This window comes from Symphalangus syndactylus, chromosome X (genome assembly GCF_028878055.3).
Source record: "Symphalangus syndactylus isolate Jambi chromosome X, NHGRI_mSymSyn1-v2.1_pri, whole genome shotgun sequence".
In the NCBI taxonomy this organism is placed as follows: domain Eukaryota; kingdom Metazoa; phylum Chordata; class Mammalia; order Primates; family Hylobatidae; genus Symphalangus; species Symphalangus syndactylus.
In genome coordinates this window covers 27,784,687-27,811,830 of record NC_072447.2, presented here as the reverse complement: position 1 = coordinate 27,811,830, position 27,144 = coordinate 27,784,687, and the positions used below count along the sequence as shown (strand labels likewise).

At 41.2% G+C, this 27,144-nt stretch overlaps 2 protein-coding genes across 3 annotated transcripts in view; both read right to left on the bottom strand.

Annotated features, from left to right (window-relative positions):
* The window catches only part of OFD1 (OFD1 centriole and centriolar satellite protein), a 79,959-nt gene extending 59,070 nt beyond the window's left edge, over positions 1-20,889 (bottom strand). The window contains exons 1-2 of the mRNA XM_063635184.1: positions 20,845-20,889; positions 6,254-6,342 (exon numbers count right to left, since the gene is read on the bottom strand). The gene's annotated coding sequence lies outside the window, so the exon portion shown is untranslated. The remainder of the gene's footprint in view (positions 1-6,253; positions 6,343-20,844) is intronic.
* Positions 322-21,170, bottom strand: RAB9A (RAB9A, member RAS oncogene family). 2 transcript variants are annotated; one of them, XM_055268776.2, is made up of 3 exons: positions 20,845-21,170; positions 6,254-6,342; positions 322-1,425 (listed from the first exon to the last, which is right to left on the bottom strand). In XM_055268776.2, the coding sequence occupies exon 3, from the start codon at positions 1,397-1,399 to the stop codon at positions 794-796; it is 606 nt and encodes a 201-aa protein (XP_055124751.1). In that variant the 5' UTR covers positions 1,400-1,425; positions 6,254-6,342; positions 20,845-21,170; the 3' UTR covers positions 322-793. The 2 variants fall into 2 exon arrangements, with proteins under 2 accessions (XP_055124751.1, XP_055124752.1); XM_055268777.2 differs by lacking the exon at positions 6,254-6,342 and having other exon boundaries at positions 20,845-20,977.
* Between the last annotated feature and the right edge of the window lie 5,974 nt (positions 21,171-27,144).

The window sequence follows — 27,144 nt, the reverse complement described above, 5'->3', positions numbered from 1 at the left end:
CAGTTATCAAATGCACATTTGTCTGTTCTCCAAGTTCAGTAGTTATCCTTTTTCTTAAAACTGAACTCTATCTATGGAAAGCCTTTCCATTCATAGACAGCTTGAATTTAGCTGGATGTATTGCAGACTGTATGAAGCAACTCTTGTACCACTGGGGGCCCAGCCTCCGCCTGAGACTGTGGAACGATTTATGGGGGTGGGGGTGCATGAATGGCACACAAATGATGAGTAATTACTAGTGAGAGTAATTCTAGTATGTAGAATAAAAACAGGAATGGTTAAATTATTTTGAAGAGAATGAAGAAGTAAATTAACAATGCATTGCAAATACATTAGATTTTAATCTTTAATATCTAACATTATTGCTTTAGGAAAGTATTTCCCCGAACCAAGAATACAATGCTAATTGCATAAAAACATACACATATAAAAAGTAGTTCTCCATTTTCCCAGGAAAAAATCCAAGTATAACTTCTAGAATAGTCAATTTCTTATTTTTATTATAATTAAAGTCTTGGTCATTTCATTTATTAGCTCTGCGACTTACATATTTAAATTAAAGAAACGTTATTAGACAACCGTTACAATTTATAAATGTAAGGTGCCATTATTGAGTAAATATATTCCTCCATGAGTGGATGTGTCCCTTCTCCCACCAACTAATGAAGCAGCAACATTAGTTTAATTTTATTAGTAGATGATACACTGCTGCAAACGCTAATTCTCTTCTCCATCCCCATGTTGATTTTGTGTATATGTGTGAGTTGGTTAGAATGCATCAACAATCTAACAATCAACAGCAAGATGAGCTAGGCTTGGGCTTTCGGTGAAGACTGACTGTGTCTGTCTGAATCAAGTGATCTGACCTATCCTCGGTTGCAAGAATTCTTCGAACCGCTTCCTCAAAGGCTGCTGCCACATTTGTGGCATCTTTTGCACTTGTTTCAAAGTAAGGATAGTCGCCGTTGTCCCTGCACCAAGCTTGGGCTTCTTCTGTAGACACCTGCCGTTCGCTTATGTCAATCTTGTTACCCAGAATCACAAAAGGAAAGCTCTCAGGCTCTTTCACATCTGCATAATATATGAATTCTTTCTTCCAGTTACTTAAGTTCTGGAAGCTTTGTGAATCATCGACACTAAAAGTAAGCAGGCAGCAGTCAGAACCTCTGTAAAATGGTGTCCTCAGGCTTCGGAATCGCTCCTGACCTGCCGTGTCCCAAATCTGCATGGTAACAAAATGTCCATCCACTTCCAAATCTTTATTTAAAAATTCCACACCTATTGTATGGAAGAGCTGGGTATCAAACTTGTTAGTTACATATCTGTTCATAAGTGAACTCTTCCCAACTCCACCATCTCCAAGGAGAATTACTTTAAAAAGTGATGATTTTCCTGCCATTGTTAATCTCAAAAGCTTCAAGAACCCTGTAAAATAAAAAGGCACCATTACATTCCTTTATACCTACACATTCTTCTACATGATTCTATGAATATCAGCATTTAGCTGAAATAAAACATATGGCTCCAGGGAATACCTAATAATAAGACTTGTTGTTTACTGAGCACTTAGCCATGTGCAGGCTACTATTCTACCATTATTCTCTGAAACAGCTGGGAAGGGCTCACTCTTCCCCTTTCTCAGGTCACAGTTGACTGTGAAGCTGGCACTCAAGCCCAAGTCTGACCCCAAAGCCCTTGCTCTGAACCGTTACTCTATGATAAGCCCCTCTCTGCTCATAGTAAGCCCCACCATTTGTTAGAGATGGGTAGGAGACCAAAGTTCGCATGTTGTTTTGTTTGTTTGTTTGTTTGTTTTGAGACAGGATCTCGCTGTCACCCAGGTTGGAGTACAGTGGGACCATCTTGGCTTACTGCAGCCTTGAACTCCCAGGCTCAAGCAATCCTCCCACCTCAGCCTCCCAAGTAGCTGGAATCACAGGTGCACACCACCATGCCTTGCTAATTTTTCTATTTTTTGTAGAGACAGGGTTTCAACCACGTCGCCCAGGCTGGCTTCAAACTCCTGGGCCCAAGCAATCCACCACCTGTCTTGGCCTCCCAAAGTGCTGGGACTACAGGCGTGAGACACCATGCCCGGCCCACATGTTTCTCTTAACAACTTCAAACAGCCCTTCAGTGCACAGTGATGGTGTTCACTTAAGGCCTCTCTCATACCAGGGACTTTACTACTCCCTCCACCGCTCTTCAGACACACGTGCTGTTAACCAGGAAAGCCAGAGACAGAAACTGACTTATCCGGCTGTGAAATAAAATATAAACCAACCACTGAGTAAATAGACTTTATTCTCTTCATTAAGAACACTATTTTGAGTTTGTTCAAATTAATGTCAGCAGCAATGGAATTTTTACTTTAATATAATCTAGCACATTCTACCCACAAGATTCACTTGGGCAGTTCAAACACTTAAGGAACATGAGACTGCTGCTACTTGTGTGTTTTCAGGTGGAATGAAAGAAACCTTAAATGAAAATGTGGTACTATATGTGTTCTTTAGAAGTCCTGTGGCAGGATTAAAAACTTTACTACACTACAAGAGCCAGCCTGTTGGGAGTGAGATTTCAGATGCCCGTTGACAGACAGCTACTTCTAGGCGCTGGTGGGAGCACAGTTCCTGGTTAATCCTTCTGCTTACATTTTTCTTGTGAAAAATTTAAAACATATACAAAATTTCTATATAATGAGTACAATACAATGAGCTCCCATGAACTCTAAACCCAGCTTCACCAATTATCAACTTACGGCAAATCTTGTTTCCTCCACAACCCCTCCAACTCTCCCTTCTCCCCAGTTATTTCGAATCAGATTATATCATTTAATCTGTACTTTAGTATTAAACGGTTTTTAAGTATACTAAAATGTATATAAGAAGATAACTATTAGAGCAGCACTGTACAAGAGAATTTTATGCAACAATGGAAATGTCCAATATAGCAGCCACTTAGCCGCATGTGACTGTGGAACACTTGACATGTGGCTGATGGAAGTGAAAAACTGCATTTTAAATTTTATTCAATTTTAACTAAATAGCCACATTTAATAAGCCAATTGGAGAACACAGATCTAGAGCAAATTTGGTCAATAACCTTAACAGGAAAGTAGGTATTATGAATCCCTCCATGGGAAGGCAATAAAGACATGAACAATAATTATTACATTGACAGGATGAATTTGTAAAATCACTGCAGTAAACATTATCTGGCTGTCTCCTGGTTATATGCAATGTGAGCAACTATAGTGTAATTGAACACTTACTATAACATGTAGGAATTCTGCATTTCTAGCCACATGCTCCACTGTTCTGATAAAAACCTTGTAGTCATTCGTATAGTGAGAAATCAAGTGAATGGGAAAATACTATTAAAAAATGATGGGACATACCTTAGTCCCTACCTCTTACTGGTTCTTTCAAATTACTACTACAGGCCAGGCACAGTGGCTCACACCTGTAATCCCAGCACTTTGGGAGGCTGAGGCGGGCAGGTCACTTGAGGTCAGGAGTTCGAGACCAGCCTGGCCAACATGGTGAAACCCCCATCTCTACTAAAAATAAAAAATAAAAAATAATTAGCTGGACGTGGTGGCGAGCGCCTGTAGTCCCAGGTACTAGGCTGAGGGCAGGAGAATCCCTTGAACCTGGGAGGCAGAGGTTGCCGTGAGCTGAGATCGCACCACTGCACTCCAGCCTAAGTGACAAAGCAAGACTCCATCTCAAAAAACCAACAAAACAAATCAATACTACAGTAATTACTACTATAATTAATACAATTTAAACTGTCCAACACAAGTGTGTGGCAGTTAAGGTGCACACCTTTTGAGAGACTTTTTCAATTTCAAATGTATTGCTCTACTCAATATCCAGACTATTAATGTTAAAGAGGAAACTGAAACAGTCCCAAGCCCCTTACTTTCCTGACATAGGTAACAATGTGCTAAATTGGCTGCTTTAATTCTTTGGCATCTTGCTTCAACAACTTCAACTTAAAGAGAAAAGACTGAAAACCATAAAAGCAAACCAACTACTTTGACATAGGGGAACCATCTATCTAATGTCTCCTCAGAATTCTTCAGTGGGTTGTTTCCCAGAGATCCAGGACTAAGTCCAACTTCTAAGGCAAGACACCTGGCCCCTGCTCTTGGCCAGCCTCACTCTAGCCACCTTCCCCTCACAGTCTCTGCTTCAGTCATTCTGAGTGCACCATCACCCAGAACTGAAATTCAATTCCACTCACTCAGCACACCCCACACTCTCTTGCCTCCACCCTGGCGTATGCTGCTCCTTGCTGGTGACCCCCCAGTGAACCACTGTGCCTTCAGAACAGCTCAGCATGGTCATCACCTCCACTGGGAACCCTGCCCCAGCAACTCTCCCAATGTTGTTCCTTTCACACAATTTCCATGTTGTGTTATGAGAGTACAACAGACATCATTTATTCCAGTATTTTAATAAGTCTCTACTGATCTAACTGCCTTACCAGACACAAAGTTTCACTGTACATCACTGAATTTTTAGCATCTTTATATCAAATTATAAGCCAGATCATGCATCTTAACAAACCCCACCCAGACTATTGGTTGCATATATCTACTAAATTAAGTTTTAGAAATTCCTTGAAAGTGGTAATTTGTAATTTTGTCAAGACACTTTGATAGTTCTTTTTTCATAATAATGTGGGACTTCCTAGTTTGTCTCATTCTGACCAAATGAATTTGGCGTATGCCAGCCTACCAGGAAACAGAGTATAGGGTACAATTTTTTACATTTCTCATCTACAGTTTGAGGCCTACCACATATTCCTATTTGGGAATATATTTGCATTTGCTAAAATAATTAATTTCTACATGAATATCTCTCTAACTGTAGCGTTGTATAAAAACACACATGGTGATATAAATCATTGTACACACCATCTTATTTACCAGTGACATCTAACAAAAGCCAGTTTCATTCTATCTATACATTAATATAACCACAATCAGCTTATGGGCATTAAAAATATTATTTTTTCTTTAAAAGCAGTAAAATCCTTTGAAATTTCTTTAGTATAAGTTAAATAAATAAAAGGATCCTACTACGTTATTTTCAAAATTTGCCTAAAAAGGTAATGTGAAGTCTCTTATACTTCACAGTTTAAAATGACTGTCCAAGGGCAAACAATTTTCACCAAGGTTAAAACATTAGCAATTCTGCTAAATTCTATAAAGAAATCTGAATAAGGGGCCAGGCACAGTGTCTCATGCCTGTAATCCCAGCACTTTGGGAGGCTGGGGCAGACAGATCACTTGAGGTCAGGAGTTCGAGACCAGCCTGGCCAACATGGTGAGACCTCATCTCATCTCTGCTAAAAATACAAAAATTAGCCGAGCGTGGTAGCACATGCCTGTAATCCCAGCTACTCAGGAGGCTGAGGCATGAGAATTGCTTGAACCCGAGAGGCGGAGGTTGCAGTGAGCCAAGATTGCACCACTGCACTCTAGCCTGGGGGACAGAGCTAGACTCTATCTAAGAAAAAAAAAAAAAAAAAGAAATCTATATAAGAAAAGCATATTACATAGGTCATAAATTTTACCCTAATTTAATTGTTCAATTCAAGCATCATTATCTACATAAAAAAGTTAGCTCACCTTAGCAGTGTATGTTTTCATAATTTTAAGAGTAAAATGAAGAATTAAAATGTTAAAGTACAGTATCTGAGTTCTATTAGCAGCCAGATTCTTAACTTAAAAACCTGAATACTGTCCATGACCTTTCTCAGCCCAAAAAAGTCATACAATCAAATATTCTACTTTAATCACTGCGTTTTTCAAAAAGTTTTTCATCTACCCATCTTCTTTTCTAAGTTTTATATTCAGAGACAGCTATGAAATTGTATCAAGATGAAATGTGTAACATTTCATTCATTCTTCAAAACTTGCCCAAATTTTGGGTGGCTCAGAATGAGTCATATTCCAGAGAATAAAATGAAGATAACACAAAAGGGAAGACAGAAAAGGGCCATGTGAGGGAGGGGCACCAACGTGATATAGGAAAGGTCAAGCTAAAGCTCAAGGTAGCCCAGCTTCATTCAGGGCAGCCAAGGCAAAAATGAAAACGCTCTTGTTTCTGTGCAAATCAAAGCACACTGTCAGAAAAGAAAACTTGTTCCTGGCACCAAATGCCATGAGCACAGCCCCATGGACGAGCAATTTAACATCCTGAAGCCTCATGGGAACAACAGTGACAACAGTACCTACCTCCTAGGGTTGTTGAGAAGATGCATTCAAACGACACGGGAAAAGCGTTTCATCACGGTGCCAGGCTCATTACAGGAGTGCAAGAGTGTCTGTGAAATGAATACATGAAGAAGTCTTCACTGGCAGTTTTACAGACAGGTTCTTTTTATGGTCATGTCTTACATCAACCTTCAGTAAGGGCAATAGGCAGAACAAATTAGAGGATGATATAGGCCTACATTACAAAGCTGAGGGATCCTAGTCCTAGAGATCAAATTCAATGTCAAGGTCTCCCAGTGATCACTATGTGGAACTGTGCTAAAGTACTAGCCTCTATTGGTCTGAACCAAAGGTTTCAACCACCCTCCCCACCCACCACTTGTTAAAGCAAAGGGCATTTTTGTGGGACTTACATATAGCAGTCCTTAACTTATAAATTCAATCAATAATAAAATAAGACTCTTCAAAATCCTGACATTTGGGGTTGAAGATGAAACAACAACAATAGCAGCTAGCCTTGAGCCCAGTATGTTATGCAAGCTACAACACTGTGTTTATTCCTCACAAGCTTCTTAGTACCTATTACACATGAGGATACTGACTCAGAGAGGTTACATACATGCTCAAGGTCACACACCTAGTAAAAGGTGGCAGTAAGATATGAACATGGCCGACTGACTCTAAAGCCCAGGCACTTAACCCACTAGGCTATGTCAGTCCCAACTGCCTATGCATCTGTTTCTGAGATTCTACTGTTGTTGCTGCAGGTAGAATGAAAATAAGCAATTGCGAATGGTAAGAATCTTTCAACCACTTGCTTTATTTCAAAATCTGCTCAAGAACAAGGTTAACCTGACAGAACTAGTAATCTCCAATCTTACTGACATGTAGCATAAAGCACATGTGAATGTCTATGCTTTATTAGAGTTTAAGTAGTTTAAAACATGTTTTACATGGTATGAGTCAAATTTTGCAGAAGCTTAGCATTTGGTAGAACGATTGGGAAAGGAATTGTTCAATAAGTATTTAGTGAGTGCCTACTATGAGCCAGACCCTGAGGATACAAGCCACACATACAGTCCCAAGTTTGTGGAGCTTGTAGTTGGGTGAAGGTGACATCCACACAAAAATGCACTTAAGTTACAACTGTACCTCACAAAATGAGAGGTATATGGTACAAAGTACAACTATTCACACTCAACCAAAAATCAAAGAACAACTTAAAACAATGCAAGGGATTCTGCCCACCATCTCCCTCGGTGAGTGAGACGCACAATGTGTAAACCTGGGGCTCTCTCAATCAGACTCAGGTTCCCCGTGCCACTATCTTACGGAGTTCCCTGAGTCCACGAGAGTCCAGCCACCTGGGGGACTTAATTTACATGCAAACATGATCCTGTAACACAAGCCAACTATTTCACTTACTGAGCTACAGTTAAGGAAAACGAGGAACTTCCAACATCAGAGGTAAACTAGGCTGTGTTACACTGTGTTAATGAGAGACTGTACATCGGTTTCTAGTGTGATATGTTCCAAAGCAATGTCACCATGATCATTCTAGCCACGGGCTGCCATGAGAACACAAAGTCTGATTCCGCTGGAGGGGGATTTGACCCAGGGGAAGTAGGTTTGACCACAGGCTAAGCTCAGCAGGAGCAAGAGAAAACTATGAGAAAAGAGGAGGGAACAGGAACCAGAAAGTAGAACCAATCCATGCCAAGGCCCTGCCAAAGAAGCCTGGCCCTGGCATGAACTGGGAGAACTCAAGGTAGGCCCGAGCACCCGGAGGCTAGAGAGTGAAGAGTATGCTACAAAGACAGGACTGAAGGAAGAGGCCCAGCAGCAGGGAGGCGAGTAGAAGCCATGGGAAGGATTTCTGCCTGTACTCTAGGAATGATGGGGACCCTCTGAAATAGCTTCAGCAGTGGGTGACCTGGTCAGATAAGGAGTCCAGAAAGCTAACTGGATGCAATGGGAGAAGGGCTGTGGGTAAGGTGGGGAGGAAGGCCTTGGACAAGCTGGGATGGATGCTGCTATGATCCCTCTCCGCTACTAACAGTGTCAGCTGGGCTTACGAATGAAAATTGAGGTGGTTATACCTCACACTTGATCCTCCAGTAAGATATTTACTATATGACTTCATGTTTTACCTTGTTCATGTTCAAATCCCTGGCCCTTTACCTGTCTAACTCCTAGTCAGCTGTGTGGATGCAGCTAGACCTCACCTCCTCCCGAACACCTACTGGACATCTCCAACTGAACCCCCTTCCTCGACACCCCTAACCACCCTGTGCGTGCCTCTACCATTTACCATAAGGAATTCTGTAATTGGCATGCCTACTATGTCTAATAAAAGTGAAACACGCTCTCTTAACTCACATTACATGGATATGTACTATCCAATTACAGAAATGTCCATACAGATTGCACCAAAAAAATGCATACCCATACTATTATCAAACCACCTTCCCCTAAAAAGAAAGAAAATGTCCATCAATTAATGAATGGATAAATAAAATGCGGCATACATCCATGCAATGCTGTAATGTAAGATAAACCTCAAAAACATTATGCTAAGTGAAGGAAGTCAGAACAAAAGGCTACCTACTGTATGATTCCATTTATATAAAATGTTCAGAATAGGCAAATATGGAGACAGTAGATTCATGGTTGTCAAGGGATGGGGTGGAGGGTGGTGGCAGATAAAGGAGGAGTGACTGCTAATGGGTATGGGGTTTTTTTTTGGAGGGTAATAAAAATATTCTGGAATTAGATAGTAGTGATGGTTGTACAACTCTGTGAATATACTATAAACATCAATCAATTGTATACTTTAAAAGGGTAAATTCAGCCAGGCACCATGGCTCACACCTGTAAACCCAACACTACGGGAGGCGGAGGCAGGCAGATCACTTGAGCTCAGGAGTTTGAGACCAGCCTGGGCTACATGGTGAAACTGCATCTCTACAAAAAATACAAAAATTAGCTGGACATGGTGGCGCATGCCTGTAGTCCCAGCTACTCGGAAGGCTGAGGTAGGAAGATCACCTGAGCCTGGGGAGGTCAAGGCTGCAGTGAGCTGTGATCACATCACTGCACTCCAGCCTGGGTGACAGAGCGAGACCCTGCCTTGAAAAAAAAAAATTTTTACTGTATGTAAAAATATATATGCAAATCTCCTGAGAATTAAAAATATGACCCTAGAATTAGATTTACACAACTAGAGCTACAAATGTTCTCCTTGTCCCTTCAGCAGCATCCCTTTAAATAAATCATTTACATGTACAACAGACACTACTTTAGGATTCCCATACCACGTGCTGGTACCAACATATGCTGTCTGTGTCATACACTAATCCGAATGTAAAGTTGGATAAGCAGGTCACTGGCAGGAAAAAAAATGAACCACATTGCCAGCAGATACGGCAAAATTCAAAAGACAAAAGAACATTTTATGTTAACCCTTTCCTTCTTATAACACTATTTTCCCAACTTTTCCATTATGTACTTTTATCTTATACTATCAATTGTTCACGAATAGTTTATCAATAGTACCCTTTTCCCTGGCCTTCTCCAACCCCTTGCTGGCTTCCAAAGCCATACCCTACAATAAACCAAGGGGAAGAATAGAAAGCCTCAAGGTCCAAGCATCAAGAATTTAAATCTGCTGGCCACGCACGGTGGCTCATGCCTGTAATCCCAGCACTTTGGGAGGCCGAGATGGGCAGATCACTTGAGCCCAAGAGTTCAGGAACCAGCCTGGGCAACATGGTGAAACCCCATCTCTACAAAAAATACACAAATTAGCCAGGTGTGGTGGTGCATGCTTGTAGTTCCAGCTACTTGGGAGGCTGAGGCAGCAGGATTGTTGGAGAGGCAGACGGAGGTTGCAGTGAGCCAAGATTGTGCCACTGCACTCCAGCCTGGGTGACAGAGTGAGACTCTGTCTCCAAAAAAAAAAGAATATAAATCTCTAATATGACTGTGTATGTGATTGAAGTTAGACTTTTTTTTTATTGGTCCTGGATCTAATTGTCTCCATTCCTACAGATAACTAAATTCATTTATTTATTATTTTTATTATACAAGATTTTGAGCATGGCATTCAAAGAGCTATCCAACCTCAGTTACAAGCCTGTCCCAATTATATCCCTACTACTCACCATCCCCACACCTATCGCTGGCATTTTCTGTCCATATCTTTGCTCGGGCTGTTACTTTGGCCTACGAGGCCCCTCCCTACTTTGACGGCTATGACAATCTTAGTCATCAGAAGCCTAGTCCAGATTATCTCATGTAGGAAGCCAGGGCCGCCCCAGCAACCTAATCTTTCTCTTTTCTTTGCTCTCATCATCATTTCCACCTCTTTACAGCTCTCATTTACTTATGCTCTAATCACCTTCAGTTGTGTATGTGTCTGTTTCCTAATTACAACGTCAACTCCCTGGGAGGGACACACAACACCTAATTGCATCCATTCACTTGTCCCTTTTTTGTTCTGCCACTTCTCGTACAATGCTCTACATTTGGTGAGGTGCAAATAAATGCTAAATTGAGAACGAAGAGTATATTACTTCCTCTTTTATTCTTGTTATTCTATTATTATTCTATTTGTGCTTTCTGTACTTAAAATTCTTTGTTTCTCTATCAGTTCTCCCCACATTCTATTTTTGAGGTCTATTAAAATGTGTGGGTAGGAACAAAAAAATTGATTCTTACTTGCAATCCCAATGAGAATCCCACTTTAAAATAAGTACTATTGATTGACTGCGACAGGGAGCTGGCAAATGCTGAAAAACGACTACATTCCTTAATAAGCTGCCAAAGGGAGAGCAGGCATCATTTGTAAACTGCCTTCTCAAAACTTGAGATTTTAAAACACATACTCTGTAACCCCTCCAAAAACTTAAAATGAATTTATCACTCCTGGTTTAAATTTAGGAACAGATTTTTTTTTTTTTGGTCAAATTCACAAGTTCCTTTGGATTCACCCTGAATGTCCTACTTAGAGGTGTACTTACCACTTCATTTCACTTCATAGCTTGAGGAAATGATGTTCAAAGAAAACCAGGGAAACAAAAGCATGGATAATCTGAAAATTATTTCTATTTTTGCTGGAGCTGTATTTATTTCCTCATAGCTTAATTTAGGCGTGTCTCAATTAACAGCCTAATTGGTTCCACTGTTTGTTTCTAAAAACTTCCTGATTGTCTTACGGAAATTTATGAGCAAGAAGCAAGTCAAGGAAAGTCATTACATCTAATGGGTACCAGCTCTACAGCAAGAAGTTACCAAAAAAAATAAAGAATTAAGAAAAATACTGTCAGAAAATACCATATTTAGTGTGCAGGAAGAAGCAAAAGAAAGAAAAGGAAATACCGCAAGAACAGGCCAACTTACAGGCAAGACCTGCCAAGGTGAAATAAATTATCTATCTAGTCCTATCTAGTTAATCACTGAGCATTACCTCAAGAACAGGAGGCAGCTAGAGGAGAAAAACTGTATTATCAAACCATACTATCGCTATGTCAGAGCACCTCCCCTACTGAAAGAACTTATTTCAATTAAGTAACTTTTTTTGAAGCTGAATCAGCTAATTTAACTTTTAAGAAATATGTTAACATTTTTCTTAAAACAAGGCACCTGTGTAGGTATGCTAACTAATCACTAACAGTGGTGGGGGGAGTGGGAAGGGAGGAAGTGAGAAGGGCAAAAAAAAAAAAAGAAAAAGAAGATTTAGTTAAGGAACTAAATCTTAAACCATCATGAAACTATAGTGCAGCAGAATCCAACAGCACCTTCTGCAATGATGACAATGTTCTATAATCTGCACTGTCCAATATGGTAGCCACTAACCACATGTGGCTATTGAGCACTGGAAAGTAGCTGGTCTAACTGAAGAACTGAATTTTTCATTTAATTTTAACTAGTTTAAATTGCTACATGAGGCTAGTGGGAACTGCGGTGGACAGTGCAGGCCTAGAGTGTGGTTAATTGGGAGTCCCTGAAATGAGCTTCAGGGGGAAAATACACTCCCTAGAATTACACGTGAAATAAGGATGAGAGCATTGGTGGAAGCTTGTGTGCTTGCGCTTTTTTTCTGGAAAGAACAAAAAATGTTTCATCAGATCTTAAAGGAGTTTGGACACCAAGAAATGATTGCTACATGCCTGCATCATTTGTATGTTATGTGTGATCCATTTCTGTAGCTCATAACACCCTTCAAGACTTTCTGTCTTTAGCAGTATTTCCTCTTTCTCTCCCTCACCCATGAGACTTTTATGAATATCACACTTTGACCATAAACTATGATAGTTCAGTCAACAGCCTTACTCATGGGAAACTGCTGGTCCTGAGAAGTGAGGATAATGTTTTGATTTTTTGTTTTGCTTAAGTTTTAAGAACCAAGCATAAATCTACCTGCGATAAGACATTTACCTGTAAAAGGCACTTACAATACTTTTTGACAATAAAGGAAAGAGTGCACTTTGGAAGACAGAATTAAAATGCGAAAACATAGATAAAAGTCACAAGATGAGAACATGGGGAATTAAAGGTAGATATTTCAGAAAGAAAAACAAATTATGAAAGGAATGAATTTGAACATATATGTCAGAAAAATATATTAAAGCAGCAAAACACAAATCAAAAATGATCTGCAACGTTCTGCTATCACCTAAACAAACACTGGTTCTGAGGCCTCCCTTCCAGTTAGATAAGAAACCAAATGTCTTTAATTTACAGCAGACAAAGCTAGGGGTTGGGGAACTATACAAACTCACTGAGTGAGGGGCTCCACAAGGCATGGAGCCACAGCAAAAGGAAACTTCTCGACTGTTAGAGAAGTTAATTACAAGGAGTGAGGATTTCCTAAGAAGATATATTTAAAGAGGGGCAGCTATGTCCGGTATATAGGACTCAACTAGACTAGAGGCTCCCAAATACCACTCTGCAGGGAAGTTGTCACCAGCTCAACACTGCAAGCAGCTCTTCATCAAGTTCAGTTTATCCAATGTAACTCTCCCTTTGTCAATGATCCCCCAGGTCTGCCCCTATCGAAGTGTTGAAACAGACTTTTCTCACAAAAAGCTTTCCAAGCCCAACCTCACTCTGCCCATCACTACCCATTTCTCAATCTGCCTGCAAACCTGATTAACTCTCTGCTCAGCTTATAGGACACCAGGGCTCCCACCCCATCCTTTCCCCTGATTGTCAGCAAAAGTCAGCGAAGACCTCCTAATGGCCAATCCAATGGCTTTTTCTCAGTCCTCATCTCAATGCCCTACGGTACATACAACCCTAAGGTGAATATAGGGAAAAGTTCTTCTCTCAGGACTTTGTTGTGTATGTTTCTAGAAAACACCTGCAAATTTGACCAGCATCTCCACCTGAGGCCCAGCTAGTAGACAGTGAATTCTCTCAGGTGTAGCCATCTGTCTGAATGTGCATGAACTAAAATCTTGGAAGGGTACCCAAGTCTTTTTTATTTTTTTAAAAGACAGAGTCTCTCTCTACCACCCAGACTGGAGGGCAGTGGCATGATCATAGCTCACTGCAGCCTCAAACTCCTGGGCTCAAGTGATCCTCCCATTTCAGCCTCCAGAGTAGCTGGGACTACAGGTGCATACCACCAAGACTCGCTAATTTTTTTTTTAATTTTTTTTTTTCTGTAATGACAAGGTCTCACCATCTTGCCCAGGCTGGTCTTGAACCCCTGGGCTCAAGCAAGCCTCCCTCCTTGGCCTCCCAAAGTGCTAGGATTACAGGTGTGAGCCACCGTGCCTGGCCTCAAGTGTTTTTTAAAAACAAGTAAGGAAACAGGCCTAACTGGGAAAGTGTCTTACACAGGATCACACATCTAGCTAGAGGCACAGGGGAGACCTTCAAGTCTGAGCCAGGACTTACCACCCATTACTGCCTCTATCAGGTCCAAACAGCCTGGCAGTAATCCTCTTGAAAATGTTTCCTAATTGTCCATAAAACCACTCTGATAACAGGTTCTGCTTTCTCTCCTCCTTGGCCCCTTAGCTTTCTTCAACATAGACAGCCCCCTTTCCCGACAAGCTCTTCATGAAGCTATTTCACGAGACTGAAACCCTTACCTGTTTCCAGATGGTATCTCCCTGGGCTATAAAAATCAGTGATTCCTAAAGTCTACCTCCGCATGTCTGAGCCAGACAAGAATTTGCAACCCCTTGTATAGTATGTTCATCTGGTACCCTGATGGTAGTTCAAATTCAACATATCTAAAACTGAGCTAATTATTTTCTCCATTTCGAAAATCTCTTTCTTTTCTCTTACGCACTTCATTCAGTCACACATGAAATATGTCCACTTTTCACATTACCTATTGCTACTGCCTTGCTTGCTCAAATAATAAATGCTATGGCTGTAATTATATTAGCAGCCACTATTAACTGAATATCTACCAGGTACCTGGCATATAGCACCTTAAAATTACCTGCAAGTTGGACACTATCATCCATGTTTTATACATCAATAAACACAAGTCCACAAACTTCCCCAGGTCTAATAGGGCAGGTCAAGTATGTGTTATCTTCACTCCCACCCAGTGACAGAAAAGGTCTACGTAAGGTACAAATCCAAAAAGGACACCAAGAAAGAACAACTGTAGATGCAAGACAGCAACAAAATTTAGAAAGTGGAAAGCAAATGGTCTGGGAGTGACAGAGTGAAGAGACAATGAAACCTAATGCGGAAAGCAGCAGCCAACAATGAGAAAGCTGATTCCCACCAGAGAACTGGAAAAGAACTGAACAGCACACGGGCACTTCTCGAGACTTCTCCAGACAGGCCGGGTCCAGAGGCTCGAGGGGTCCCTGAAAGACTATAGATTCCATGACCCACATCCTTGTGCCACCCTAGCAGACCCACTTCCTAAAGAATTGCACCCAGCAGAAAATGGAGAGAAAGCACAAAGGAAAGTGGAGCTGGAGGGACGATCTGCACAGGAAACCTGAACTGCAGTCTCTTTCCTGTCTGTCCCTCCCCTCAGCTTAGCAACTAAAAGGGTAGCATCCCCAAACTGCAAAGCTCTAGGGGAAATGAGGGGCCCAAGGGAAAAGCTTACAGATACTGGAAGGGGGGATGGAGAATAAAAAACGGACTTTGATGCCTTTTCTCCTTACCGCTAAACCTTGTAGTCCATAAACTAGAGCCAATAATACCAACTTCTAATCCTGAGGTTCACAAACTGCATGCTGAGGTGCCCCCAAAGCATCATGGCAAATTCACAAGGGCAGGGCAGGCTATTTTAAATTTCTGAGGGAAACATAGATACTTGACATTTGTAGAGCACCCCACTGGAGGGGAGTTAATTAGATTGCACTGCATTCCTTTCGATGACATCATATCTTCATGAAGCTAGGTTTTCCAGGACTGCTGTGATAAAAATCAAGTACTGGGCACAAATTTAAGTGGATTATGAGGGTGGCAATTGTTTGCTCCCAAACAACTATTTTTAAATAGTTATTTTAAATGTTATTTAAGAATACTAGCACTCATTCCAAAGAACGTTCTGCATTCACCAATGGGTAGTCCTCAGGCAGTTCTAATCTGACTTCCAACCACATTATGTATGTATTTCCAGGTATATACATCTGATCAAATACACAGGTGTGAAACTGCACAGACCAGAGCAGTCACCTAGCTGCATAAACACTCCTATCTGTTAGAGTTCTGCACAGCAAGTTCTAGAAACAGAGGTCTGTAAGGCTTTTTTTTTTTTTTTTTCCAGGTTTTTCTAAGAACACAGTCTTATGGGCACTAACCTTTTGGAAATTACCTTAGCTTCTGTACCCAAAAATCTAATCCAATTCACACGAACTTGAAATTAAAATACAGTAGTCAGTTCAACTCCTTTATACTGTTTTGCTCTCTGTCACACTTGAATAAAGAATGTGGCAATGAAATGAATGTGTCCAGTTGTTCTATAGTGTTTCTCCATCCCCTGTCAAACAACAGAATACGTTTGTACGAGTCAGGCCTAAGACAAAAGTGGAGTCTGTGTCCACAGACTCCCAGAGAACTCCTGGAGAATGCAATGAGCTGGCTTCCATGCAGCCAGAATGTGAAGCTTGAACAGCCTGTTTCACTTCTCCATTTTTTTTCCAAAATACACACCCAGTCTTTCTCCACCTCAGGCAGATCTAGCTGTTACCTTACTTACATTCATTTACACCTAGTCATCCTCACTGTATTCATAATAAGCAACATAATAATAACACCTGAACTCACCATGGTCAAAAATTAACAAAAGGATTTGAAAAATCCAGAATGTGGAAATACCCAGAGCACACAGCTTCACAACATGCACAGTATCAAGAGTCATGTTGAGAAACAGAGATTTCTCCTCCAAGTTATCTAACTAGCCCTGGCACCCCTGGGCTCTCTGGCAACACAGCCTGGGACCGCCTCCGACCTCCCTCCCCTCTGCCTACACACCTAGGTGGCTCCATGTCTCCTCCCTCAGGCATCCTTGCCTTCCAATTGCATCACAGCTTTCCACCAAACTCCCTGAAACATTTTTTGAGTTCACCCTCACTCCTCTACAAAAAAGTCCTTAATAAATGTTCTCTGTTGATGGCCTGCTTAGTCACAAATCCTATTCTCTTATGCTTGGTTTTGACTGAAGAGTCTATTATCCATACACCTTTCAAGTTAGATGCGTTGCCCAAACACACACACACTTCCATTTGGCTTACTTCCTCCTGCTGCTTAACTAACACATTGCCTGGGCAGAACTACTTGGAAGCTAATAATTTGCTGCCTCTACTTTGTGTCATATAATCTCCTGGAGATTATAAACCATAGCCATCTCATTTTACCCAGAAGGAAATGTGGTGACCTAAGTTGGCCAGAGGAGCAAGCCAATTAATGATCAAACAAGACAACTCTGGCACCAATTTCTCTCGACCCTTCCCAGAATGAAACACGTCACTTTTGTTAGATTCCATGTGTATGCACTAGCAATCATTTTGAGGTGTGTAACTCAACATCCTCCCTACCCCACTCCTGATAAGAGGCAGAGAAATCTATTCATCAGCAAAGAACGTGCTGTGCATTGGCATGAGTCAAAAGCCAAAGCTACCAACAAAAAGATGCCATGTTGATTGCGTGAATAACACTCAGTGATGCCTAAAAAGAGATGCGATCCTTTTTGACTGCTCCAGTCAACCACTCCCTCCCAAAGTTCACCTAACAGTTAATTCTGCCACCAGAATGAAGCAGTACATATTTTGAAAGGCCTGATCTTAGACAGGCATGAAAAAAAAGACTGGAAAACACCAGAAAGTTATGGAAAAGCCATTAAAAAATTCATCATTTCTCGATTCCAGTGATAAAATGCAGGCATAACTATTTGTCTGGTGAGGTGAAATTTAAGGATGAATTTAATGCTCAACAAGAATGGCTTCTCAATTTGATTCTTGTAAATATTCACACGTGGTTAACCGTACAAAACTATAACACACACATCAAGTTTTCCCCATTTTATCTAAGTCTGCCCACAGTAAACACTATGACACAGGTACTTCTGTGCCGAGTGTGGAGTTGTTTTTTTTAATTATTATTTTTTTTTAGCGACAAGGTCTCACTCTATCGCCCAGGCTGGAATGCAGTGGTGTGATCATGACTCACTGCAGCCTTGAACTCCAGGGCCTCAAGTCGTCCTTCTGCCTCAGCCTCCAAAGTAGCTGGGACATGCACCACCACACTGAGCTAGCCTCATTTTTTTTTTTATTTTTTGTAGAGACGGGGGTCTCACTATGTTGCCCAGGCTGGTCTCAAACTTCTGGGCTCAAGTGATCCTCCTGTGTGGGTCTCCCAAAGCGCTGAGATTACAGGCATGAGCCACCACACTCAGCCTGTTTTGTTTTTTTTTTAATGAACACCTGGCCCCTGTCCTTGAGTAGCCCAGGCAATTAATTCTGTTCTAGGATGATGTCAGAACCTAATCTTATGACTGTGATTGGACTGCAAGCTTCAGGAAGGTTGGGACTCCCCACTGCCCTTCTCATCAGCACCTTTGTTTCAGTGCCCCACAGGCTGCTCAGACAACTGAAATAATGCAGAAAGTAAGCTTTCTAAGTCTACTTTAATGGCTCTGAATAGCTCTTAAGTTCTTTTTGTCATTTTTGCCTTACAACAAAAAACAGATTCTGCTACCAGAAATTATTTGCTCTTTTTTTTTTTTTTTTTTTTTTGAGATGGAGTCTCATTCTGTCACCCAGGCTGGAGTGCAATGGTGTGATCTCAGCTCACTGCAATCTCTGCCTCCCAGGTTCAAGCGATTCTCCTGCCTCAGCCCCCTGAGTAGCTGGGATTACCGGCATCCGCCACCACGCGTGGCTAATTTTTGTATTTTTAGTAGAAACGGAGTTTCACCATGTTGGCCAGGCTGGTTTCGAACTCCTGACCTGGTGATCAGCCCACCTCGGCCTCCCAAAGTGCTGGGATTACAGGCGTGAGCCACCGTGCCCAGCCACTCACTCTTTAATCTTTCAAGTGAATATGCTTCTCAGTAGAGAGAATTTTCCCCTGCTCACTGTTAAAATGATGAGGTATCCCAAATAGGAAAATGACATTGCATTTGAAAAAACAACAAAAGCAGTTGAAATGTAAGCTCTGGGGTTACTTGGACTGTTGAAAAGCAGGGTTTCTCAACCGTGGCACTAGTGACATTTTGGGCTAGACAACTCTGTTGTGGGGGGCTGTCCTGTAGGTTACAGAATGTTTAGCAGCAAACATTAAGTAACAAAAATAAAAAATAAAAAAGAATATTCAGCAGCATCCCTGGCCTCTACCTACTAGATGTCAGCAGCACCTCCCTTGCCCCCAGGTGTGAACCAAAAATGCCTCCAGGCATTGCCAAATGTCTCCTACGAGGACAAAATTGTCCTCTCTTCCAGTTGAGAACTACTACTCTAAAATTACCCAGACCAGCTTTGAATCCCCGCTCCACCCCATCACAACCTGGGTCATCTTGGAAAACAGATTGAACCTTCCTATGCCCCCGCAAATTCCTCAACTGTAACATGGAGCTCTTACTGAAGAAATGCTATGAAAATTAAATGAAATGATGTACGTACAGGATTTACACGTACGGAGTATTCGCCGCCACAGTGAGTGCTCAATAAATGGTCAGAAATGAGGGGAGGCTAAAAAAACATAATTTCGAGAACTCAAGGATCTTATCTTTAGGCTTCCAGAGTACTGTAGCCTAGAGAGAAGAAATGGTTGAGATAGAAAGAAAAAGAGATAAGAGAGGTTGGAAAAGAAGTGACAGCACTAAGGTATTATTTCCCTTATCTCTAAAACCCGGCTTGGAGTCAAAGCCAATGATGTTCTACTTAGTTTTTGCCTATCTACTCTAACATTCCAAACAGTAAACGAAAAAATATGCCCAGATCCCAAAAGTCTCCAAGAGAGAAACTTTGTAGTATAAACGAGGAATTTACTACAGCAGACACAAAAATACTAAAAGCACCAGACTGCCACAGCATTGTCTTAGATTTAGGAATCCAAATAACATACTAAAGTTCTAGAGAAGCAATCATGATAACTTCATAATCTTCCAAAGGAAAAACTAAATGCTGCCTTCTTAAAAGTTCCTAACTGAATCGTTCCAGGTTTCTTTATCTCTAGTTTTGCTCCACTGGACAGCTTCTGAGAGTACAGGCAATGTAGGGATTTTCCATTACAATGGTGCCAGAGACCGAAGGACAAACACATTTTTAAAGCAGCAATCAAATTCTGCCCATTGATTTTTATCAGGACGCTAAAATCCTATGAAAAGATTGTGGTCACGTGCCGATTTGGAAACTAGCAGAAAAGTTATTCCTCAAAAGAACTGTAGTCACGAGATGTGTCATCCCTTACCAAAAAAAAAAAAAAGGCAATACGTCCACCAACTATTTATTAAGTTCAGCACTTAAATTTCTCATCTTGCCTTTTTACTTACCAAGTTGGAAGAAAAAAGGGAACGCGATTGTGAAACATTGGCCAGCGTCTGAATCAGATAATGCCCCCAAACCGCCTGCAGCCTCTAAGATTGGCTTTACTTTCCGAATTCCTCACCCGAGTGGTCATAAGACATCGAGCAAACACGTTCTGCTAGGTGGAACTTCAGAGGTCGCCAAAATCAAGTCGTGGGAGCGCCTTTGTTTTCCCCGTATTAATCATTCGGGTGTAGGATTCGGTTTGGGGTCTGTGGATGTGTGTCCCGGAGTGGTTGGGGAAAGGCTGGCGTGTACGTGTGTTCCCAGGTGACTGGGTGTATTTCTCCGTGTGTATGTGCACGGGTGTCCGGGCTTTTGTATCTCCCTTTCTCCAGTGTTTGTGTGGGTCCCTGTGTATGTGTGTGTGTTCCTGTGAGTCCCTCTCCCCAAGGGTGTGGGGACCGTCTTTCCTCCTGCGTCAGACTGGAGGCAGAGAGACAACCAGCCATCCTCTCTCCCGGGGCGGCCTTGTGACCCGCGCTAGCCCCGCGCGCACCGCACCCCGCCCCAGCTGCGCGAGGCCCGAGCCGCCCCCTCAGACCCCGACACCCGCGCGCTCCGCCCGGTCCCGAAGGAGTCCCGAGTCCCGCTCACCTCGCGGCCACACGGAAGACGACCCGGGAGCTCTGGGCCGGCCCGTCTGGGTGCAATGAGGACACAGAGAGGGTCGGGGACCTGCAGAGCAGGAGGCAGCGGCGGTAGCGCAGCCAGGCTCCAGCTCCAGCTGCTCCCATCCAGCGCGGAGGGAACAACATGGCGACGGGCCGGGGCGGGGCCAGGGAAAAAGAGGGGCGGGGCCTGGAGGCGGGGTCCCGCGGCCGAGACCCTGGGAGAGGGGCGCGGGGGAGGTGGAGCCGAGGCAGGCGGGGCCTGAATCGTGCTTTTCCTTCGGGTGGATTGCTCCTGAAGCGTCCTCCCGTCTGCGTTTGGGCGAGAGCGAGTACGAAATAACTGTCATTTTGAAAAGTTTACGTAAAGTGGAAGTAAACAGACCTCATGAGCACAGTCACAGGATGTCGTGATTACAATGATAAAAACGACTAGGCAAACCGACAAAGAACAAACAGGTGGATGAAAAATGAAAACAGTTGTGATACTGTGGAAAAACAAGAACTTTTTAAATGAAGCTATTAAAACTTTTCTTTAATCTTGTTAAAATACTGCCTCTGTCATCTCTGAATAGAAAGCGATGGGGCAAAAGGTGATATTGAAGAAGCTCTCCTTAAGTCCTTGCTTTATGTATGAAGTTGAGTGCATGGATCCTATGATACAGAACCCTGCAGGCGGGAGGGACTCATAGGGACATCTCAATACATTTTATAGGGTGATTTAGTTTGTTTATCAGGAAACCAAATACTGCGTGTTCTCACTCATAAGTAGAAGCTAAATGATGAGAACGCATGGCCACATAGAGAGGAATAAGAGACACCAGGGCCCACTTGAGGGTTGAGGGTGTGAGGAGGAAAAGGAGCAGAAAAAAACTAGGTATCAAGTACTATGCTTATTACCTGGGTAACTAAATAATCCGTACACCAAGCCCTCGCAACAGGCAGTTTACCTACATGACAAACCTACACATGTACCCCTAAACCTAAAATAAAAGCTTTTTAAAAAGATTTAGTCTGTTTATTTTCCAAGACAAAGATCTCACTTTTATGATGCTGGGGCTCACAACAATTTAAATAATCTCCAGCTCTTTGGGGAGTCATTTTCAGGTAATGACTTTTCATTCAGCACTAGAAAGGTCATATTTGAGAAAGTTCCTCACAAATTAAAAAGGCAATTTTAGAATGCTTCTGAAAACGACACATAAGCTTAAATAATTGTTTTCTCATAAACAGAAATCTATTTCTTATCTGCAGGTCATTTCCCCAAGGAAATATGTATAAACGTTTATAAAATACAAATCTGTTAAATTGGGGGGAAGAAGAGATATACACTATCTTGTTTTAAAACACATATTAAAAGTACACGGTAAAACATTATATATGAACATTAGAGTTAATTTTCCAATAGAAAAAAAAGTCATGTACGTTGGGTCAAATTGCAACAAGCAATCCACAGGGTAATTAAAGAAATGCCACCTGAAAATCGTACATCCTAACCATAGTCAAGGAGTGATCAAATAGGAGTTTATCTGTGCAACTGCTAATGCCAACTAGCTATTAACAAGTGATCTCATGAAATTATTGTATTTTGAGTTAAAGTAAACCTTGACAAACCCAATAGCTTTCATAAAAATGTTCTAAGAAGGTTCCATGAGTGACTCTTAGGCTGTTCCAAAATGTAAGAAGGCATTCAAACATATTTGAGTGTAGCTTATAGTACCTTAAGAAAGAATAAGGAAAGTTACTTTCTCTAAAATTACTATCAGTTGGATACTAGCCAACTGACATTTAAGAATGTTAGTATATTCTGGTCTCTTCCACCATTCACTTCTTAACCACATTTCTATGTCAGTGCAAGAGTAAAGTGGGTTAAAAGATTTTTCTCTGAAGGGCAAGTTTGGGGGATTTTTGATGTTGGATGTGTATGGTTGGTAAGCTGATGCAAGTTGGATAGACAGTTGCTATCTCTCTTGCTCCATAAACTTATTCCTTGATGAAAACATTAAAGAACTAACCTAGTTTGACTCCTTTCATCTAACGAAGATTTTCATCTTTATATTCTGTAAACACCAATGCCTCACTCATGGGAGAGAAAGAGGCCAAGGTTGCTATGCATAAATGATTCTTTTATTTAAATAACACCTACTTATTACTATGAGCACTGGGAGTTAATACCCCATCTCAAGCTGGAGACTGAAAGAAATCACTTCTGGCATCTCTGATGAAAAGCTACAAGTGGCTGGGGGTGGTGGCTCACGCCTGTAATCCCAGCACTTTGGGAGGCCGAGGCAGGTGGATCACGAGGTCAGGAGTTTGAGACTAGCCTGGCCAACATGGTGAAACCCCGTCTCTACTAAAAATACAAAAAAATTAGCTGGGCGTGGTGGCACGTGCCTGTAATCCCAGCAACTCGGGAGGCTGAGGCAGGAGAATCGCTTGAACCCAGGAGGCGGAGGTTGCAGTGAGTCAAGATTGCGCGCCACTGCACTCCAGCCTGGGCAACAGAGTAAGACTCTGTCTCAAGGAAAAAAAAAAAAGCTACAAGTAAGTGGGCCCCAGACTCGGGTACAGTAAATACTGATGATAATTGAACTGCTTTTATTTTCACATACAAGGAAAAACACAGAACTCAGTTGTAGGCCATTTCACCATTATATTACATATGTAAATAGTCACAAATTTGATATTTTTCCTAAGTCGTTTGGCCAAATAACAGATTTGGTCGTAATATTGCATAGATGTTCTTCTATAGCTGTATTAAGAAGGGGAAAAAGCATAAAATATACATAAAAGTAACTCAAAATTTGTTATATTTGGCTTTAAAGTCAAGCCAGAGTGAAAATTCATAACAACATATAATGTTAAGTGAAAAAGAACATTACCAAATAGTATATGGAAGAAAAATCCCAATTTGGTTGAGGAAGCATTTTTTATAATATATAGCTTTTCAACATATATTGACGTATTTAATAATGCATTTATTTATATACTTACATATTTATATAATATATACATCTTCAATATTTTATACCAATGTCACACTTATCCAGTTTGCCTAGATACTAAGTTCAGCATGTTTCTTGCACTAACATAGAACTTTTGATAGTGATTCTTAAGTCAGATAAAATTTCAATGTATAAGGAAATGCCAGAAATCGGATTTCTTCACTGCTCCACTTAAAAAGGAGTTCTCAAGCAAAAATGAATAGGAGCATCATCCTTAATCTACATATCACCAGTGAGCAAATTTCAGAATTTCCAGACTCAGATTGATGTAAGCAAATGAAAATTCCGGCCCTCAACCAAATAAAACATATATTCTTTCATGAGTCCCATGAATTCTATCCAGTGGACACTGTCAAATGGCAACCTAGGTGTCAAAAGCCATTGCCACGCTTCCTTCTGTCAACCTACACACTGTCAGAAGGGAGGCGGGCATGGCAGGCAGGAGCCAATACAACTCACACCTCTCAAGTTTGTGGGTAACCACCATGCTCACCCAAATCCCTCCAATGCCTGCAACATAGACACACGTTTACTGTCTCTTCCCTTGGGTGATTTTAAGATTTGCAGGAAATGAAAAGTCAATTCATGTTAATACTTATTTATTCAACAAATATATAGTGAGTGTGTACACTGTGCTAGGTGCTGAGAATACAGCAGTAAATAAGACACAGGAGGAATTCAGGGGGCGTCCCCAGCCACCATCCTCTTCTCTGAGGACAAACACCCTCCTCCACACTTTGGCTCCCATCCACCAGTTTTTTAAAAAATGTTATGTGACCTTTTCTTGGTGAACAAAATAGATTCAGTTCCTTTTCTAGAAGAGCTTAGAGAAGATTGGAGGAGACATTCAATAAGTAACTAAACAAACGTGTAGTTACAAATGGACTGCAGAAAATAATCAAGGTGCAGTAGGTGGGAATATAGGGTGATGATACCAGAGAAGGCAGGAATGAGGAGGTGACTCATGTCGAGCCCTAAGAATGAGCAGGCAGCAATGGGAAGGGCTGTGGAAAGAGTAGTACAAGTTTAGCAAACAAGGTCACAAATAACTTAGCACATAGCAGCTTTCGATAAATCTTTCTAAATAAAGAAAACAGGCAAACTATTATTAAATCTTCATAACTGGTGGAAGAACTTAAAATTGTAATGCTTTCTCTAGCGATGCAGGTCCTAATGTATTCTCTTAAAAATAATATATGTATGTTGAATAGTGCTGCACTTTCTCAACCACACTAAATATAGCTTAACTCAGTTAATTAAAAAAATGGCAAAATGGAACAAGCATTAAAATTCAGGAATGAAGTGAGGAATTCAATCCCTTTGCTGATTTGCTGATGAACACGAGTCAAAAACTGAACTTAACCTTCAAAGGCAATGGAAGGAAAATCACATACACACCATGGTTACAATTATGTAAAAAGTATATGTGTGTGTGTTTGTATGAGTGTGTATATATAAGTGCTTACATACAAAAGAATGGAAGGCAGCAAGGAAAATCAAAGCAGTTGAATTATTACGGCAGTAGGATTCTAGGTAATTTTTATTTAAATTTTGAATTCCACATTATATTATTATTTTGGGCAATAAGTGGAAGCTTTTCAACGAAGCAATTTTAAGAAAACTTTAAAAGTACTTCGTAAGGCCTCGAAATTTAATCTTTGCCTTATGCTATAATGGTTAGTGCAAGGCAAAAGTCCAGTTATCTTGGCAACTATTTCCTTCAGACATAAGCCCACACAGACATGTCCAAAACCATATGTGCTGCTCCTAAGACTCAGGATAGTGATGCTGAAGTGTTCCTCTTCCAGCCACACCGTGATCTTCTATCTAAATACCCAGTGCTCATTTGCAGCTTTCTTTACTTTTTGGTTTAAGAGCTGAGACTGCCATCACCCTCACATAACCAGCTTCTTATCCTCTCACCTCCCCTACCCTCACTCCATCCACAGGAGTATAAATAATCCAAGCTGGTGCTGGATCCTAGTCACAGCTACGGCTAGGCTCTGGCTAAACGAAATCACTGATTAAATTTGATAAATCCCTCACTCTACCTGCCTAAAAGTGGAAAGGGTGAACCCTCACTGATGGAAGACATTATGTGGACCATTTCTGTTTAATTTATATACTATGTCCCGCGTGCCAAAAAGTGTTAGACATGCAAAGAGGGAGGAAAAAGTGACTAATAAGAGAAAATAATAGAATTTCATTTGTAATGACTAATTTGGACGTATCTCAGGAATGCAAGGGTAGTTTAACATGAACAGTTCAAAGGGAAAACAACATGCAGTCAACTCAATAGGTGAAGAAAAAATTCATCAATTAAATTCAACACCCATTTGTGATAAGTAATCTCTTAGCAAACCAGGAATAGAAGGGACTTCCCTAACCTCATAAAGAATATCTACTAAAAACGTATACCAAACATCATTTTTAATGGTTAAAATCCATTATGTATGCCCTTTAAAATAGAAAAAAAAAAGATAAGAATGTCTGCTCCAACCTCTCTCTTCAACATTGCATGGGAGGTCCTAGCACACAGCAATAAAAGCAAAAAAGTGTGAGGACTGCAAAGGGAGAAACAAAACTTATTAAACACAGACAATATCATCAGAAAATCCAAATCACACTATAGAAAATCTATCGTTGAAAGGGTTTAACAAGGTGGCTAGATAAAAAGTGGTTAACAAAAATAAGTTCCGTTTATATAACCTACAAAACACAGGAAATATCGATTTTTTTTTTTTTTTTTTTTTAGACAGAGTCTCGCTCTGTCACCCAGGCTGGAGTGCAGTGGTGCAGTCTCACTGCAAGCTCCGCCTCCCGGGTTCACGCTATTCTCCTGCCTCAGCCTCCCGAGTAGCTGGGACTACAGGTGACCGCTACCATGTCCCACTAATGTTTTGTATTTTTAGTAGAGACAGGGTTTCACCGTGTTAGCCAGGATGGTCACAATCTCCTGACCTCGTGATCCACCCGCCTTGGCCTCCCAAAGTGCTAGGATTACAGGCGTGAGCCACCGCGCCCGGCCAAAACATTGATTTAAAACTATATTAACTTCAATAACAAAATTATAAAATACTTAGGAATAAATCTAACACAAAAAGAGAGAAGACCTTCATGGAGAAAATTAGGTGTGGTGCCTAAATGGACTAGAATTGTGCTGTCCAATATGGTAGCCAAGACGCACGTGTGGCTATTTAAATTTCAATGCAAACCAATTAAAATGAGATAGCATTCGGAATTCAATTCCTAAGTCATATTAGCCTCATTTGCACTGCTCT